The 20156-nt window shown below is 33.9% G+C and overlaps 1 protein-coding gene across 2 annotated transcripts; it reads left to right on the top strand.

Annotated features, from left to right (window-relative positions):
- Window positions 1–13349: 13349 nt before the first annotated feature.
- On the top strand, window positions 13350–16504 carry LOC131148914 (tyrosine-sulfated glycopeptide receptor 1-like). Of its 2 annotated transcripts, XM_058098879.1 has the most exons (3): window positions 13350–15493; window positions 15594–15667; window positions 16226–16504. In XM_058098879.1, exons 1-2 carry the CDS (start codon window positions 13418–13420, stop codon window positions 15615–15617), a joined length of 2100 nt encoding a protein of 699 aa, XP_057954862.1. In that variant the 5' UTR covers window positions 13350–13417; the 3' UTR covers window positions 15618–15667; window positions 16226–16504. The 2 variants fall into 2 exon arrangements, with proteins under 2 accessions (XP_057954862.1, XP_057954861.1); XM_058098878.1 differs by having other exon boundaries at window positions 13350–15667.
- The last annotated feature ends 3652 nt before the right edge of the window (window positions 16505–20156 follow it).

The raw sequence follows: 20156 nt of genomic DNA on the forward strand, positions 1-20156 counted from the left end.
AACTAGTCTTTACCTCGTCAAACTGACCACCTCAACCTAGACTTCTAGGGAGACTACAATCTCTTTTGGCACGGTAGACGTTAACCCACACACTATCTGAGATATGTAGTTGCACTCTGATCTGAAATAGTAATGGTACCGTGCTCTGCTGTCTGAATTTGACTGAATAATTCATGAGGGTCTGATACTATTTAGTACTAATACTTATAATTATATTACTGTTCTTACCATGATTTTGAAATAACCATAACATTTTTAAACTAATCTGCATAATCTGAATATTTGGCTGAATAATTGAATAACTGAGTGTTATGGTTATGAAGTCATGACATTCTGAAAAAATACTATAAATTATATTTTTTGAAAACTGCATATTGATATTTTCTACTAATATACTGTAAAACATAATATTTGTAAAATTGTATAAATACTATACTAAACTGTTATGAACTCATGCCACACAATTGAGTAATTAAATTTCCATGCTCTAAAATCTGCAATTCCTAATATAATAATAATATTCTGGAAAAATAGAATAATGAACTGATATATACATAATTTTTTGGAAAACTTTCTAAAATCCTAGCATAGGATATTTCCCTTACTTATTTGACTGAGAGGTTGGCCTCCACTCAACTCTCGCACCCTCGGTGTACCAACCCAAAAACCTGCATTTACATATACAAATTCTCCAATAAATCAATACACCCATATTTTCCTAAGATTGCCTATTCATAATTTCTTGAACTATAATTTACTTGGGCTCCTGAACAGATACTTGCTGGGGTCCTCAACCCATGACTATAGGGACCCAAAACACCATATTCCTAAAAGTATGACACCCCAAATTTATCCCACAAAATACCAGTATATTTTCAGAGAATACAAAATTTGACCCCAAATAATACTGATAATACTGAAAATACCTAAAAATCCACTTCTCCAAATTTTCAGATGGTTCCCAAACTACTCAAATTGAATTTCCACTCCAGTTAGGTTGTAGAGAATCTCTTTACGATCACCGTGGTCGCTTCTGATCGTCGAATTGAGGAGAATCGAAGACAGAAATCTAGAGAGAAGTGAGAGGAACCATTTTCTAGAGAGAGAAAATGTGTGTGTGTATGTGAGAGAGAGAGAGAGAGAGAGATTTTCGTTGAAAACCCATTTTTGCATATTTTTAGGTGGCTAGCCACGTGGCCTCGTCGATGAGCCACGTCGTCGCGTTGACGAGTCCATGAAGGTGGTTTGTCGACGAAGATAGTGCCCTCGTTGACGAAATTTTGGCCCTGAAAACAGCTTCTTGGTAAATTCTCGTCAACAAGACACGCATCCACGTCGATGAACCCAAGAAGATGATTCGTCGACGAACGCTCCTGTATTATTTTTTTTTTAAATTTCCATTTCCTTATTATTTAATTACTATACATTCTCCGAGTCTCTACACAGTTAGACTCTCTTTATTTGGTTAAAATGCACATACTACATTTTCATAATTTTTATAATATTTTCTTATTTTTCAAATTAATTTGGTGTCATTAAATATAGAATTCAAGGCTTTCTTTTCCAATATTTACGGTCATTTGTAGTATGCTATGTGTGTCACACATAAATTAGTTTTTCTAACAAATTCTCAATGCACTGTAACAAATAAATTTATTAATTAAAATACAAACACTCAGAGTTAATTACAAATTAGTTGTTTAATATTTAAATCATTAAAATTCAAAAATTATAAAAATCTTAGAACTTTAAAAAAATAGAAAAATTAATTTTGGGTGATAGTGTAGCCCTTACTATTTTATTTTAGCATTGTTACTTACTCATTTCATGGTTTTTTATTATAATAAAAAAATCTTAAAAAAAACCCATCATAGAGGATTTTTAATCCTTATGTTTTGTTTGAGATGTGTCATTTTATAAGAATAAAATAGTCATAGTTTACAAAAAACAAAAAAAAAAAAAAAAGTGATACATTTCATTTCCTCACTTGCAGTTTTTTTCTCGTGAATTATAAATGATGCATTAATGGACAGACTACAATGCTTTCATGCCCCGATTTTGTGCCACCTGAATGGTTCAAAAGACTTGCCCAAATTGGAATTTCAAATCATATATATATATGTTATGATATAAAAAATGATACCTCATATATTTTAAAAACTTGCAAGCAAGGGGAAGCATTGAATTATTTTTTAATCTATTGGAGGCTTGCACTAGGCCTAGGCTACAAAATGGGAGGTAATCATCTCCCATTCCATATTTCCTGCCCCTATCAAATTCAAACTTGAAACCTTCAACAAAAATGTCTCAAACATTAACCAGATATTTCCTAAGGGGCAACATTAAATTATTACTTTATCTAAGTTAAGCCAATAAACTTTATTATTAATCATCTGCTTATCCTAGTTAAATCCCAAAAAATGATGAACATTTAATACAAATTTGATACTATTGTTATGTGAGAATTGGAGGATGATAAATTGTGAGAAAGAATGACAATAGAGAGTCACGATCAACTTGATTACAAGTGATTAGGTATAATTATTGACTGATTACAAACTAGTTGGCGCTTATGAAAGCTGGTTGTGATTAAAAGGCCATTATAATTTAACAGTGATGATTTTCTGGGTAATTAGTTTGGCTTGTTTCATCTCGTGAGCGACTCGATTATGGGTTCAATTTGAGTTTCTTTAATATAGTTGAATTAAAATTATTTATGATCAGCTAGTTCAATCAGGTTAAATTAGACGTGATAGATTATAGTGAGCTTAAAAGTTGGGATTGTTTGTGGATAAAATTATTTAGTTCCAACTCTATAACATGAATGTAGTGAGAAGGCTAATGCCTGGGACCAATAAGCTAGCTCGATCATGTAAAAAAAAACTTTAACCGTATGTTTGAAGAGACTTTGGATTTAGATTTGTACTAAATTTTGAGAATATGTAACTTGCATTGAAATTTATCTAAATCCATTCAAATCCATATTCAAGGTTCGAACTTCATGCTCTCAAATGTAATAAGGGAATATTACTATGAGCTACTTTTTAACCTTTTGCCTAACAAAACCTCTAACATCTTAAAATAAGAGATTTCAAGAGAATCAAATTGTTAGTGTGCATCTTGGCAGCTCAACTCGATAAAGGCTAATGAGGTCTTTCATTTGCATGATAAACAAAGTCAAACAACTATATTAAAACTCAATATGAGCTCGACCCAAGCTCAACTATGTTAAAAATTTAATGAGCAAGTTTGAACAAGACAAAGTTAGGTTCCGTTTGACCTTTTCGCTGATCCTAACTTCTATCATATTTAGATATATAAATTTTAAAATTTATTGGTATAGATTTAGAAAAAAATTGAATGTAATTTTATATTATATTTTATCTAAATCTATATATACCTTTAAATTTAAAATTTGACACCGAGAAAAATTATTGTGACTTTTCTTTAACTCAACTCAACTCATATACACGCTGGCTCTGGAAAATTGTGGAACAGCTAGATAGTTTTTCTTCCTCCACGTGACATGAAAAGAAAAGGCAGTTTTTCTTCCTCCACGTGACATGAAAAGAAAAGGCCTTCATGTCAGCTGTTGGACCTACTCTTGATTGTTGAAAACTTTTTAAAAAATAATAATAATAATTTAATTTTTATTTGAGAGCACTTAAAAGGAAGTTGTTATTGTACTTATCACTTACAATAAATATTTTTATAAAAAAAGTATGTATTTAACCTTCCTATAGCAAACATTTATTGTGAAAAATCATTTTTCAAAATCACTTTTTATATAATCATATGTTAATAAATATCACTTTTTTGCTAATTAAAAATTATATTATATATTTTTTAATTAATTAAAATATTTAAATTTCAATTAGAGAGTGATTAATACAAACATTTAGAAGAATTTAAATCAAAAGTTCAAGATTCATATTTCCAAATACATTACTGCTGCATTCTTTTAGTCATCTCCATGGTGAGAAGAGCAGGTAGAAAATAGAGGAAGACAAGAAAAGTGATTCATAGGAAAAATATGGCTAGGGGATTCAAAAAAACAAAAAATCCTTACTTTAGGCCGAAGACAAGAGGGGAGACAAAAAAATGATGTCCTTTTCTAGCACAAATATAACCTAGAATAGATATTAAACGGACTAATACGAAACTAAGAAATTTTGATATATATGGAAATAAGATAAAAAAAGGGGGGGGGGGGGGATTGATTTTTTTAATACTGAAGAATGTTGTAAATAAGATTTCATATCATGAGAATGACATGCCATCTAAAATAAAATAGAACTAGCAAGTAAATCTTGATTATTTTGTTCAACTACTCAAATTTGTTGTGGGGTAGCAATGTAAGACAATAATAAAACACCCAATAACCTTTCATAAGACTACTAGAAGGGACAAAAAGGTATTCCAAGACATGATAAGATTATAGAAAATAAGTTATCGAGTATTCTTTTTGAATAAATAATTATTTTTTCACATAAAAAATAAAAGATTTTAAAAAACATTTATCATGTGCTACATGTGCATACATGTGGCATTATAGAATAAGAAGTGATTGCCAAACCAGAATATTAAGATCCTTTAAAGCCACCCCTTTAATATGCGTAAAACAAGAGTGTTGATTCTATGAGTCCAATTTTATTTTAATAATGACAAATCACTGGGTATTTGACCTGTGTAATTGAGTTTGTGAACATGATCATGATTTAGAATGCACGAACAGTGAACTTTGTATGGAAACCACGAGGAACCTAAAGTACATATCATTTGGCGCAATCTATGAAACTAGAGGAATGAAAGGATGATGAAACAAACTTCAAGTTCAAGATCTTCAATGGAATGGGTATTTAGAATTGAATGCATTTACGTATGTCATATGATATAACTTGAAGCTCAAATATACCCTAAATAGACCTTAGGACTCATGCATTTTACAAAAAATACATTTTAATTAGTTCTAAGTTGAAAGAAATTTTAGAGGCAAAATTTAGAGGCCTCGTCGACGAACTCATGAAGGCTACTCGACGATGAATAGTGTTGTCTTGTCGACGAAAAAATACCGAGAGCCCATAAAGTTTAGACAGTACTCCCATCAACGAACTCATGGCCTTATCGACGAACGAGTGTTGTACACTCCTCGGCGAACGTACCCATTCGTCGACGAAGGTTGGGACGGTGATTCACGTTTCAGCACGGACACGAATGGAAACTCTTGTTTTTAAATGATCCAACAGCCAAGATTTAATCTAGGGTCGAGAACACTTATAAAATAATTGCTAAACCCTAGAGCACCACTTTTTGCCTATCTCTTGAAATTTTTGAACGAATAGCTAAGAATCCTTGCCTGCACTCCAAAGAAGTCACATTTGTCTGAGCATTCGCATATTCAAGATCTGAGCAAATACACGCACTACTTCTGCTAAATCTGGTTTGATCTTGAGATTTGGAATAATATTTTATTGAACTTTCAATTTTTATTATTTGGTCGTCTTCTCCATTATTCGTTTATCTAAAAAATTTTTTTGGGAGCAATAAACTTATTTTCCCATAGTTATTTATTTGAAAATTTTTTTGGGAATAGTATTCTAAAGTTTTGAATGCTTGTGATATTCAAAGTAATATTTTTATCCAAAGAGATCTACTTCATTTGTGCAAAGAGTGTTGAGAAATATTGTTTAAATCTTTGAAATATTCAAAGTCATATTTTTTATTCAAAGATTTAATCTTACGACTATTTTTTAAAAGGTCTTATTTGGTATTCTTGCATAAAGTGATTTGAACTCAAACCCTAAGTTCTCCAAAACATTTATTTATAAAAATTATTTTTGGGAGATATTGATAAAAAAGTAGATTTGTGAAGCATATCATTCTTCTTATAAAGATCGTATTATTACATACATACCGAGCTTCAAACATTTATCATATGATTATGTGCTAGGATTTATCTTGTACTCACTAGCTTAGTTAAAAGCATTTTGAGTTGTTGCTGAAATTGTAATCTTTATTTTATATACACGGTTCGGGCTGTGAATCGAGATTGAGGAGGAAGTTACGCCTCTTGTAAGCAACAGGTTGTAAGGGAAGCTTCATCTCAGTTAAAGGAGTGGACTTTTTGTAGAATTCATGAGTGGGTTGTTCAAGGCGAGGACGTAGGCTGGGATAGGCCGAACCTCGTAAAATCGAGTTTGCATCTCTCTTACCTTTACCTCTATTTAATTTCCATGTAATCTCATTGTGTATGTGTTGAGCTTTTGGAGCGTGTGTGAGCAATTGGGTAACATTGTATGCTTGATAAAGACATTCATAAAATTAATTAATTGTGAAACATTGAGGTAGTTGCAAGTAGCTTGCAAGTTAGAAATTGATAGTTTTAAAAATTAGAATCTAAATGATCTAATTTTTTTTAATATACCCAATTCACCCACCCTCTTGGGATAACACCTATGGATCCAAGAGTCATACTTGTGTACTTTTTAGTCTTTAAAAGTGATGACCACACGGATGACCAAAAGAGCTTTATTTATTTATTTATTTTTTCTTAATGAAGGCAAATGCATACATAATTGTTAAAATTGGAGAAGAATAAATTTTCACTATTGATTATTGTGTTTAATACAAGAATTACAATAGTATATATACATAAGAGAATTGGGAAAAATGGAAAGTAAATATTGTGCTAAAATGGAAAGTGTATATATTTTTAATACTCCCCCTCAAGTTGGAGCATGGAGATCCGTAATGCCCAACTTGCGTGACAAGGTTTGGAAATGTTTAGGACCCAAAGCTTTGATGAAGATATCGGCAAGTTGACTGTGGGTAGAAATATGCTTAGTAAAGAATAGGCCAGCCCATAACTTTTCACGAATAATATGACAATCGATTTCTATATGTTTGGTACGTTCATGGAAAATAGGATTCTGGGCAATGTGAAGTGCTGCTTGGTTGTCAAAATATAAGAGCATAGGCTGATAATGTGGTATGCCAAGATCATGTAAAAGAGTTTTGAGCCATGTAAGTTCACAGGTAGTGGAAGCAAGTGCCCGATACTCAGCTTCGGTGGAGGAGCGAGAGACGGTAGGCTATTTCTTAGTGTGCCAGGAAATTGGACTAGTGCCCAACTGAATGAAAAAACCAGTGGTGAAGTGGCGAGTGAGTGGACAACTAGACCAATCCGAATCAGAATAAGCTAAGACTTGAAGATTGTTGGTAGCGGGAAAAAAATAAGCCTTGACCTGAAGATGCCTTAATGTATTGAAGAACACGTACAACAACATCATAATGCAGTTGTCTGGGCTGGTGCATAAATTGACTGAGAAAGTTAACTGAAAATACAAGGTCGGGACGAGTGATGGTGAGATAGATCAAACATCCAACGAGTCTCCGAAATGAGCTAGGATCGGAGAGGAGAGCACCATTAGTATTATTGAGCTTCAAATTTTGTTCCATGGGAAAGTGGGCAGGACGAGCACCCAGATGACCACTATCAATGAGGATGTCAAGTGCATATATGCATTGGTTGAGAAAAATGCCAGTGGGAGAGCGAGCAACTTCGAGGCCAAGGATATATTTCAATTTGCCAAGATCCTTGAGTTTAAATTTCTGAGCGAGCATGACTTTGAAAGTGCTAATAGCGGTGAGATCATTGCCTGCCATGAGAATGTCGTCAACATAAATAAGTATAAGAGTAAAAGATTGACCCCAAGAGTGGGTGAAAAGAGAGTGATCGGCCTGAGACTGGGTGAAACCTGCAGTAAGTAAAAAAAAAGATAATTTAGAGAACCAATTGCGAAAAGCTTGCTTGAGGCCATAAAGGGATTTCTGAAGATTGCAAACGTGAGTCTCCCCCTGTTTTCAATAACCCAGGGGGGGGGGGGATCATATAAACCTCCTCATCGAGGTCACCATGGAGAAAAGCATTGTTGACGTCCAATTGAAGGAGATGCCAATTCCGAGTGGCCGTCACTACAAGAACACACTTGACAGTAACGAGATTAGCAACAGGAGCAAAAGTATCATAATAATCCAAACCTTTTACCTGAGTGTAGCCCTTGGCTACCAAGCGAGCTTCGTGTCGCTCTATGGATCCATTGGCCCAGAGTTTTGTTTTGAACACCCATTTACAGCCAAATGATTTTTTTCTAGGTGGAAGGTGTTAAAGAACCCATGTATTATTGGTTTCTAAGGCTTGGATTTCAGAAGTCATGGCATCATGCCAATGGGAGTGTAGCACAGCCTGAGAATATGAGGTAGGTTCGGGATGTTGAGACATAACAGAAAGAAAATCCAAATGTGGTGTGGAGAAACGATAGTAAGATAAAAAAGAGGAGAGACAATGAACTGTACCTGAGGGGCATCTTGAAACCTGTGGAGCCATGGAGGACTTTGATAAAGTAGGGCAGATATAATCAGTTAAGTGAGAGGGATGTGTGACAGCTCATTTGGGCCATGAAGAGGTGGGGGGGGGGGGGGGGTGGGGTGGAAGGGGGTGAGGGTGGGGATGTCGGGGAGGGAACCAAGGGAGGAGAAGAGATAGATGAGGGGTTAGGGTTAGGTGTGGGTGGTGGAGAAGGAAAAGTGTGGGAAAGATGTATATCAGGAATAGGAAGAGGAAGGACTAGGGAAGATGTAGGAGTTGGAGAGACGAGATGGTAGGGAAAAACATTTTCTTCAAAAGTGACATCACGAGAGATGACAATTTATTTGTTTTCAAGATCGTAGATACGATAAGCCTTATGATGAGTAGGATAACCTAAGAAAACACATCGAAGAGCACGAGAAGAAAATTTATCGCAATGTTGGCGAGTAGTTTGGGCATAGCACAAGCACCCAAACACCCGCAAGTGTGAATACAAGGTGGGTTTCTGAAAAAGAAGTTCAAAAGGGGATTTATGATTAAGGCTAGGTGAAGGAGTGCAATTAATTAAATAGGTGGCTGTGAGAATGCATTCGCCCCAAAAGGAAACAGGAAGATTGGCTTGAAAACGTAAACACCGAGCCATATTAAGAAGATGATGATGTTTACGTTCGACAATACCATTTTGTTGTGGTGTATCCACACATGTGCGCTTATGAAAAATGCCTTGATCATGAAAAAAGGTTTGACATGGGGTGGATAGAAATTCTCGACCATTATCAGTGCGTACATGCTTAACAGTGCAATTGAAATGATTTTTGACCATGGCGCAAAAATTTTTAAGGCAAATGAAAGTATCAGATCTCATGTGCATAAGATAGACCCATGCAACACATGAGTAGTCATCCACAATTGTTAAAAAGTAATGTGCACCAGAGAGTGAAATGGTAGGATAACCACCCCATATATCATAATAAATCCGATTAAAACAAAATGTGCTCTTATGTGTATTCAAGGAAAAAGGTAAACGAGTGTGTTTTGCTCTAACACAAACATCACAAGGCAAAGAAGGGGAAGAAATATTTAAGATTTTCGGCATACATGAAATGGAAGGGTGACCGAGACGTTGATGCCAAAGAGTAGTGTTAGAAACACGTTGAGAGTGGAAAACTGAGGCGGAAGGGGGTTTATAGTGGTAAAGTCTATCCCGTACGTCACACATTCCAATTAGCCTCCTCGTTGATAGGTCCTGAAAGACACAAAAGGTGGGAAAAAATATGGTAACACAATTGAGATTAGTGGTAAGTTTGCTGAAGGAAAATAAGTTAAATTTAAATGAAGGCACATAAAGAACATTAGAAAGAGAGAAATTAGGAGAAAACTGCATAGTGCCTATATGAGTTACAGAAACAATGTGACCATTTGGAAGCTTAATGAGACATGGCTGATTGAGAAGCTGAATATAATCAAGAGAAGACAAATTGGAAGTCATATGATCGGATGCACCTGAATCAATAATCCATTTAGTGTTAGAAAGAGAAGCAGAATGACAAGAGACGAGATTACCAGCGAAATTGGTATAGTTGGTGTTCAAGGGTGAAAGAGGATCCAAGAGTTGACGACATTGTTCGTTGGTGAGACTAGAGATAACAATCTCAGAAGAGGTTGAAGAACTGGTGACAGTATATGCTACCATTAAAAAACCAGATGCTTCCATGATGTCATATGAGTTTAGATTAGTTCAGTTCAAAGGAATCAAATCGCCGAATTGGGTCAAATCCGAGTTTTGCAATGACCAAAAAATATAAACCTTCAATTTAATAGTCTTCAAGTGTAGAGAAGCCGAAGGTGCCGTTAGAGTTTTGGGACCACGAAAGCGAGAGATGGTCAATCGAAAAAAAACCCTTTGAAAAAAGACAATTTTCTCTGTTTTATAATTTAGCATTACAGGAGGCTGTGAGCTTGAGGATCTGCTGCCGGAAAATGATTCAAAAACAAGAATGATACCGCAGTCAGAGCAACAAGAAGAGATGTCACTAGAGAAGGCAACACGAGGCTTGAGAGATACCCGGAGATGATCAACCGAAAAATGCCGCTGGAGCTGAGATGGCTTGATCGCCAGAAAAATAGAGTGGAGATACTGCTGGTGAAGACGAACTGAGAAATAACCTGGTGTGCTGCTGTGTTCGGAGCGTCGTGCTCCAACCGAGAAGCTCCAGCTGAACCTTCGACAGTAGACTCCTGCGGCGCATGAACCCAAGAAGAAGACTCCAGAAACTTTTCTAAACCCAAAAAGAGAGACGCCGAAATTGCTACAGAAGACGGTTGAGAAGAGGGGGCCGGGGAGGATGACGGCAAGAGATAGTCGAAGCAGTGTGCCGAAAAGTGCAGTAGAGAAACGCCGAAGAGAGGCAGCTGGGAGATGCTACGAGCACGGGGAGTTAGACGAGAGAGTCCGTGGGCGATGAAATGTCGGAGAACGTAGAGAGGCGATGATGATGGATGTCAAAGACGAACACTGGAGACAGAGAGATCAGAGAGAGATGCAGTGATGAGGGAACTGACAAAGCCACGCATTGTCAACGAACTGATGGAGATGAGCGATCGGCGAAGAAGGCGACGGGAAACTGAAACTGAGAGACTGAGCCATGAAAGATGAATGCTGGAGAAGAAGAACAAGAGAGAGGCGGCCTGAAAATTAACCAGAAAAAACGACGGGCGGCCGAAAAAAAAAATTGGGTTAAGGAACCCTAATCTTTGATTCCATGTTAAAATTGGAGAAGAATAAATTTTCACTATTGATTATTGTATTTAATACAAGAATTATAAGAGTATATATACATAAGAGAATTGAGAAAAATGGAAAGTAAATATTGTGCTAAAATGGAAAGTGTATATATCTTTAATAATAACTAACAAAAATTGTTCCTTGAATGGATATTATAGAGTGGTAAATTAGTTAATTACTATTTGAATGGTTAGTCAATCATTTCTATGTACAATTGTACTTTTGAATCTATTCTCTATTTCTTGTAAACTTTACCCATTTTTAGTTATGTTGGAAGAGAATGGATTCGAAGTGCAATATAACGACAAAATTATATGATGGATATGCAAAATTGTGAAGATCGATAGATGATAAACGATTTCATCCGTTAGATGATTTTTTTGTCACCTATAGTGTTTGACTTATGTCTATAGAGTGGTAAATGATTCTTCACTTAGTAACTTATGCGATTAGGCAATATGTGATTCATCTTATCCAGGACACCTATTTTTTAAAACAAGTATCCTGACTAAATGATCATCATCACATTCTGAGGAGGTGCACAAAAAAAATGATACGATCAATTTCATATCTATCTAGTATTATTTGTCTCAATTCCCACTTCATTAACTACAAGATGCATCTTCCTTTCGAGATCCAAATCAGTCTAACTAACTATTAAAAAAAAATTAATTCTTTCTAAAAAAAATATATGATTAAAAATTAAAAAATGATCTTAATTTATTTAATTTAATTTTCAATAAAATAACATTTCTTGTATAATAAATATAAAGTAAAATAAAACAGGCAATTATTTTCTTGTATAATCTTATTTTAGAAAGCACTGAAGGCAAGGTTGAAAACACAAGCTGAGGGGAAAGACAAATAAATAATTGAAACAAGGGAGAAGTTGCTAAAGGCCATGGATCCAGCAGAGTGCAGCAACTGCTGTCTGCCAAAGGCCTTAACAGTAATTTGCGGAATGAAATTAAAGCAGGAATCCAGATGACGAATGGATTTAATAGAGGAATGGAATCAACGTACCAATATAATTACTGCATTTGATTAGTAACATGAAATTATTACAAGAATTCAGTTTTAATTCCTTTTCAACATTTGATAAATTTTTAATGGATTCTATAATGGAATAAAAAAATAAATCATTTTTTATTAAAAATTCTTAATACATAATTATTTAATTTATTATTATTATTTTTTAAAAGTGATTTTTGTTAGTTTTAATATTATTTTTTATTATTGTTACTATTTTTTTGTTTTTATACTAATTAGTATGCTTAAAATAATAACAATTATTTTTCCTTATTATTCTTATTGTTTTTTTCTTATTATTATTTTATAGTAATATTTATCATTGAAATTGTAATTGTTATTAGTTATTATTTTTTATTATTTTCTTTATTGAAATTTTTATTAGTTATTATTTATTACTATTTTTTTAATAATTATTGTCCCCGAAATAGTAATAATAATTATTTTTTCATTTTTATTGTCATTGTCCTTGGTGCTATTTTTTTTAATTACTCTGCATTTTGATTGGCACAAAGAGCACTATTTAATGAAATTAAAATAAAAATATCATTTATTATTGTTATTAAATATCATGATTCAGAAAATGAAAAAATTCAACAAATAAATTGTATCCATATATTAACAAAATTATAAATTAAATATTTTTATATCATGAGAGTTTTGAAAATAATTTTTTCTGACTCCAATGATAGTCAATATAAAAAAAAAAGAAAAAAGAAAAAAGAAAAACCAACATTGACTATTCGTTTCATAATTTCATTCTTATGTGAATTCGTTTATCAATCAATTTTCATTCTGCAAATGGAAAAAAAGGACCTTAACGCATCTTATTAATGGAAGAGAGTGAAGTGTGTTGACTTATAGGTCATTGAAATTAAATGCAATATTTAGAAAATTCATTCATGAAAGGGATTTGGATAGGAGTAGGAAGTATGAGATTTGTGAAATTTTTGACTTTGGAGGGGTTGAGTTGGTGAGCTGAGCTGGTTGGAAGAACGATGGAAGTCAAGAAAGAAGAAATTATCTGGGATGAATAGTCACTCATTCATGTGTTTTTCTCTCAAGTCAAGTCTTCTTGGTGAAATTAGATGTACTAGTACAACTGAGATGTTGATGACAAATAGAAGAAAACTTCTATAAGAAATGAATTGCAATTTTCATTATAGTGCATGATTGCAAAAGGGGTTACGAGTCATCAAACAAGAGTCATGTTTGAGCATCATCACTGATCCCCCATGTTCTCCATCTTCCCATGGATCTTATTCTCTTGCCTTATCCCTCCTTTGCTGAGTTATGCTTGCAACCAACATGATCGGAACTCTCTCTTGTCCATCTCTCCCAGCTTCTCTCCTCTTCTAAATTGGCCATCCAATGCCAATTGCTGTCTCTGGGAAGGGATTGCATGCGATCCTAATGGTTGGGTCACCCATATTTGGCTACCCTCTAGAGGCCTCAGCGGTAGCATCCCTCCATCTTTAACAAACCTTACACAACTCTCTCACCTCAATCTTTCCCACAATTCCTTTGCTGGACCACTTCCAGATGATTTCTTTTCATCTTTAAATCACCTGAAGATCCTTGATCTCAGCTTCAACAAATTGCATGGAGAATTACCGTCACTTGTTACATCAAATGGTTCACCCATCTCCCTCCAAATATTGGATTTGTCCAGCAATTACTTTCAAGGGTCATTATTCCAATCTCCATTTCTTCAGGCAGCATGGAATTTGTCAAGTCTTAATGTTAGCAACAATGACTTCGTTGGCCTTATCCCTTCCTCCATTTGTAGCAATTCCAACCTTGTTAGACTCTTGGATTTCTCTTTCAATGATTTCAGTGGCCAAATCCCTCATGAACTAGGGAAATGCTCCAAGCTTGAGGTTTTTCGTGCAGGTTTCAACTCATTAATTGGACCACTTCCAGCTAACATTTATCACATGTTAGCATTGCGAGAAATTAGTTTACCTTCCAATCAACTCTCGGGACCGATTGGTAGTGACATTGTTCAGCTCGTTAACCTCACCACCATTGAGCTTAACAACAATGAACTGAATGGCACGCTCCCTCAAAATATCGGGAAGCTTTCTAACTTGGAACACCTGCTCCTCCAAATGAACAATTTAGGCGGTACAATTCCTACTTCCTTGTTGAATTGCACCAATTTGGAAAGATTGAGTTTGCTGATGAACAAATTAGGAGGTGATATCTCCACTTTTAATTTCTCCAAGCTTCCCAAACTTGTCATTGTTGACCTTGGCGTTAATCATTTCACAGGTCAATTGCCAGTAAGTCTTTACACATGCAAGTCCCTGAAAGCAATTAGACTTGCTCGTAACATGCTAGAAGGACAGATCACATCTGACATTCTTGCTTTGCAATCTCTTTCATTCCTTTCACTTAGTACAGTTAAGTTAACCAACATCTCAGGGGCAATAAAAATTCTAATGGGTTTGCACAACCTTAGGGTCCTCTTGCTTGCAGAAAGCTTTGTAAATGAGATAATGCCAGATGAAAACAACTTGGTTGATTCAGTTGGATTTCAAAATCTTCGAATTTTGAGTTTATGTTGCTGCAAACTTGTTGGATCAGTGCCAACATGGTTGTCAAAGCTTAGAAAGCTAGAGGTTCTTATACTATCATGGAACCAAATTAGAGGTCCAATTCCTAATTTCTTGGGGACTTTGCCAAGACTCTATGACATTGACTTGTCAAATAATTTCATTTCTGGAGAATTTCCACAGGAACTTACTAAACTGCCTGCGTTAACATCTAAGCAAGCTTATGAAGAAGATGATCAAATTTATCAACTTATGCTAGGGTTTTTTCCCCTCAATTCAGCTCCACGATATTGTGAATCTAATGCACAATACAATAGAATCTCAAGCTTGGGAAAAGGAATTAATGTGGGTAACAACAGCTTGAGTGGCAATATCCCCACTGAGATTGGTCAATTGAAGTTTCTTCGATTCTTGCATCTCTCTCAAAACAACTTCTCTGGCAACATTCCACATCAGCTATCCAACCTTTTTAACTTAGAAATACTAGACCTCTCCGAAAACAATCTTTCTGGTGAGATTCCACAATCGTTCAAAGGTCTCACTTTTTTGTCCCATTTTAATGTCTCATGCAACAATCTTCAAGGAGCAATACCATTGGGCACTCAACTTCAAAGCTTTGATGCTTCTATGTATGAGGGGAATCCTAAACTTTGTGGCCCCCCACTACCATACCAATGCCAAGTTGTTGGTGTCAATAATGAAGATGGGAGCATTCAAGATGAGGAAGACGGGCATGAAACTCGTGGGTTCTATGTGAGTATGGCGCTTGGATTCATCACAGGGTTTTGGGCAATATGCGGCAGTTTATTCTTCAAACCTTCTTGGAGGTATGCTTACTTCCAAATTTTGACAGATACAAAAGACCGATTTTGTGTGACACTAGCCGTTTGCAAGGCTAGAGTTTGGAGCAGGATTCAAACTTAAGTGGTAATAGTCCTTTTTTTTTTTTTTTTTTGACATCCCTCTTTTCCTATTTTTTATTTTCGATCTTAAGATTCTGTGAATGTTCAATACACACAGACACATGTGCGCACACATACATATGCATTCTTATGATTTATCCATGGCAATAAGCATCAATACAACTAAAAAAAAAAAAAAAAAAATCACCCTCGGGCTGTTTCGAGTGGCAGTTTTATTTCATATATAACATAGTAAATTGTTTGTATGCTGGTTCATTTATCAATGTCTTCAAGAATTGGTTACCAATACACCCTTTATATTTTGTTTGAGAGCATGGCTCAAGCATGCATTTCAATTAGAGTTAGAAGCACTTAACACGACAAATTCTAGAATTAAATTGAAAACTCCAATAGAATACTAGTTTTGTACGTGATGAAACAAATTACGCATACCCAGCTATACAGGTGCTTCTAACTATTCAAATTTCTTCGTGCTTAATTTTTTTAAGCTGCCAACTAATTGCAGCTTTTATATTGTTTGTTTACAGACACATAGTAATTATGCTTTTTTATGTTTTGAAAGGCAACAAGCTGATCTCTGCATATGAGGATCAAGTATTCCTATAACTGGAGTGCAGCAACAAAGTGGTAGAGGACAAAGGGACCAACATATCAAGATTAATTAAAGAGTCTTTATTTTTTTTTCTTTCTTTCTGTTTTTCCTTTTAGTAAGCAAAATAAAATAAAGATGGAGCTTTTAAAACAATTCTCTCTGTTGTCCTGTTTCAAAATTAGGTCAAAATGTTAAGAGTTTCATCTCATTCACGGACTTAAGTATGGTACGATTAAAGATTGAAATTATGTGTGCCACGTTCTTCTTTTGTGTTTCATGTTTTTGTACAATTAATTGTCCTTGGATTAAGTTTTTTTTTTTTTATTGTTCATTTCACTATGCACGTGTTAATTTCTATTGAAAAATTGTATACATGCTTATTATTTATAGGTCTACTCGTTGACTAATTTTTTGCGATGAATAATAATACCCTTAGCTAACTAATATAGTTAGACTCTTTATTTAGCTAAAAAGCACATACAACATTTTCATAATTTTTATAATATTTTATTATTTTTTAAAATTAATTTGGTGTCATGAAACATAGAATTCAAGGCTTTCTTTTCCAGTATTTACAATCATATGTAATATGCTATGTGTGTCGCGCATATTGTAACTGATAAATTTAATAATTACAATACAAACACTCAAAGTTAATTACTAATTAGTTGTTTAATCTTTAAATCATTAAAATTCAAAAATTATAAAAATCCTAGTGTAAGACATTAATTGCCTCAAATGAAATTATAATCATATATATTGAGGTAATATGAAAGGTCTTTAAATAAAATATTGTTATCATAATTGTAATAGTTTTCTCATTAATGATCTCAGAATTGTGTAAAACAATAATAACATCTCAGAATATGAGAAGTCTATAATTATGATATAGTTATGATACATTATCAATCACTTGACGGAAGTGATTATAAAAGAGAGGTTAGGGGCTGGTCCTATCTCAGCCTATGATGCTTATACTAAATATATCCATCAAATTAGGTTGAAGCATAAGGATGAGTAAGGTTGTGAAATAGAAACACATTCTGAAATATATATATTTGGAGGCTATGGATCAAGGTATGTTTTATTTTAAATTATGAGTTTATGATTGTAAAATTATGAGTTTCGAAGGTCCTAAAATTACGATGTATGAAGGTCTTAAAATTACGATGTATAAATAATGTTTATTATGTTTAAACTTACATGTGGTATCAGAGCCATAGGTTGTAGAAACTCATGATTTTCGATTATGATTAAAGGTTCATGTTTCGTTAAATTTTAGTTTATGAATCAAGGCATAGTAACCTTCTATTTTTCTAAGGCATAATGGTGTAAGTATGGTACACATTGGTTAATAAAATTTGACGCTGCAACACTTCTCCAAACTTATTTTATGTACATTGTGTTTAGTTCTGTTCTGCCATGATGCTTCTTAAAATTTATGTAATAACAATGATGGTGCAGAATGTCTGATTTGATAATAAATATATATAATGTTAATGCATGCTAATATGAATCTACAAGTATTTTGCTAACATGTTTATGTTACTCACAATATTTTAACATTGTGATGTTATAATGTATTTTGATTTTAATCACCAAAGTGATTAAATCATTAAGTAAAGTACTCATATGTTTGATGCTAGAATGATATAAAATTATTGTAAGACATCAAGAATCACTCAAAGGTCGATTAATTGTTCTTATAATATAAGGATAATGTTTTGGTAATATTATTATGTATTATTATTATTTTATCTATTTATCCAAAGATAGTAGATACTTATAATGAGTGCATATAATGTTACCAAAGTAATGTTAAAATTTAAAATTTAATTAGCATCATTTTAAAGCTCTTTACATTAGTGTTTTTCCCAAAGGAAACATTAATATATTTATGTTTGTGATCTTATAAATGATTCGTTCAAAGCATTAAGTATGGTTAATTCTTGCAATATCTGTGCATGGATCGTTTCACTTGCATGCTTCATTTGTTCCAATGTTCAATGGGTTAAATTTTTCTGATTGGAGTGAACAAGTTCAATTTCACCTCGATGTATTGAATATTTATTTGACACTCTTAAGTGATCAACTTGTTGCTATTACTGATTCTAGTAGTGCTGAAGAAATAACCTATTATAATAATTGGGAAAGATCAAACAGGTTAAGTTTGATGTTTATACGAATGAGTGTTGCAAATAACATCAAGACAACTATTCCCAAAACTGAAAGTGCTAAAGAGTTTTTAAAGTTTGTGGGAGAGCGTTCCCAAACGGCAAATAAGTCTCTTGCTGCGACATTAATGGGTACGTTAACCACCATGAAGTTTGATCGTTTACGTACTATCCATGAGCATGTTGTTGAAATGGCAAATATTGCAGCAAAACTTAAGACTTTGGGAATGTATGTGAATGAAAATTTCCTTATTCAGTTCATTTTAAACTCATTACCGATTGATTATGGACTGTTTCAAATGGACTATAACACACCATGAAAGATAAATGGTATGTGCATGAATTGCATAGTATGCTAGTTCAAGAGGAAACACGACTGGACAATAAAAGAATTTACTCTATTCATTATGTGAACAATCAAGGAGCTAAAAAGAAAGTAAAGAAGCATGAAAAGGGGAAAGGATCTTTAAAGGATAATGAATCCTCTTCTCATATCTAGAAGAAGGTATCAAGTAAGAATAAGTGTCGTTTCTGTGGGAAACCTAGACATTACCAGTAGTACTGCTTGAAACGGAAAGCTTGGTTCGAAAGGAAGGGTAAGCCTAGTGCTTATGTATGTTTCGAATCAAATTGAAGTTCCTTATAATACTTGGTGGATTGATTCTGGATGTAAAACTCATGTTTCTAATATGATGCAGGGATTTCTTACAATCTGGAACATAAACCCAAATGAGAAGTTTATGTTCATAGGGAACAGAATAAAAGTGTCAGTTGAAGCTGTTGGGACTTATCGTTTAATCTTAGACACTAGTTATTTTTTGGATTTTTATGAGACTTTTTATGTTCCTAGTATTTCTAGAAATTTAGTTTCATTATCTAAATTAGATGTTTTTTGGATACACTTGTAATTTTAATAAAGGATGTTTCAGTTTATTTGAGGATACCTATATGATTGGTTGTGGTATGTTTTGTGATGGATTATATAAGTTAAAACTTGATAATCATTATGCTGAAACACTTTTAACCTCGCATTATAGTATTGGCACTAAACGAAGTTTAGTGAATGAATGATCTGCTTACTTGTGGCATAAACGGTTAGGTCATATTTCCAAAGAAAGACTAGAAAGATTTGTAAAGAGTGAAATACTTCCAGATTTGGATTTCACCGACCTTAACATTTGTGTAGATTGTATTAAAGGAAAGCAGACAAGACACACAAAGAAAGGATCCACAAGGAGCACTCAACTTCTAGAAATTATACACACTGATATATGTGGACCGTTTGACGTAAATACCTTTAGTAATGATTGATATTTCATCACCTTTATCGATGATTTTTTATGTTACGAATATGTCTACTTGCTACATGATAAATCTCAAGCAATAAATGCTTTGGAGATTTATGTAAATGAAGTTGAAAGGCAATTAGACAGAAAAGTGAAAATTGTTAGATCTGATAGAGGAGGTGAATATTATGGAAGGTATAACGAAATTGGACAACTACCTAGTCCATTTGCTAAATTCCTTGAAAAACGTGGTATTTGTGCTCAATACACAATGCCATGTACACCATAACAGAATAGTGTATCTGAAAGGCGTAATAGGACTTTGAGGGATATGGTTAGAAGCATGATAAGTATAAAATCTTTAGCCAATTCATTGTGGATGTATGCTATAAAAACTTCCATGTACGTATTAAATCATGTTCCTAGTAAGGTAGTTCCAAA

This window comes from Malania oleifera, chromosome 2 (genome assembly GCF_029873635.1).
Source record: "Malania oleifera isolate guangnan ecotype guangnan chromosome 2, ASM2987363v1, whole genome shotgun sequence".
Classification (NCBI taxonomy): Eukaryota; Viridiplantae; Streptophyta; class Magnoliopsida; order Santalales; family Ximeniaceae; genus Malania; species Malania oleifera.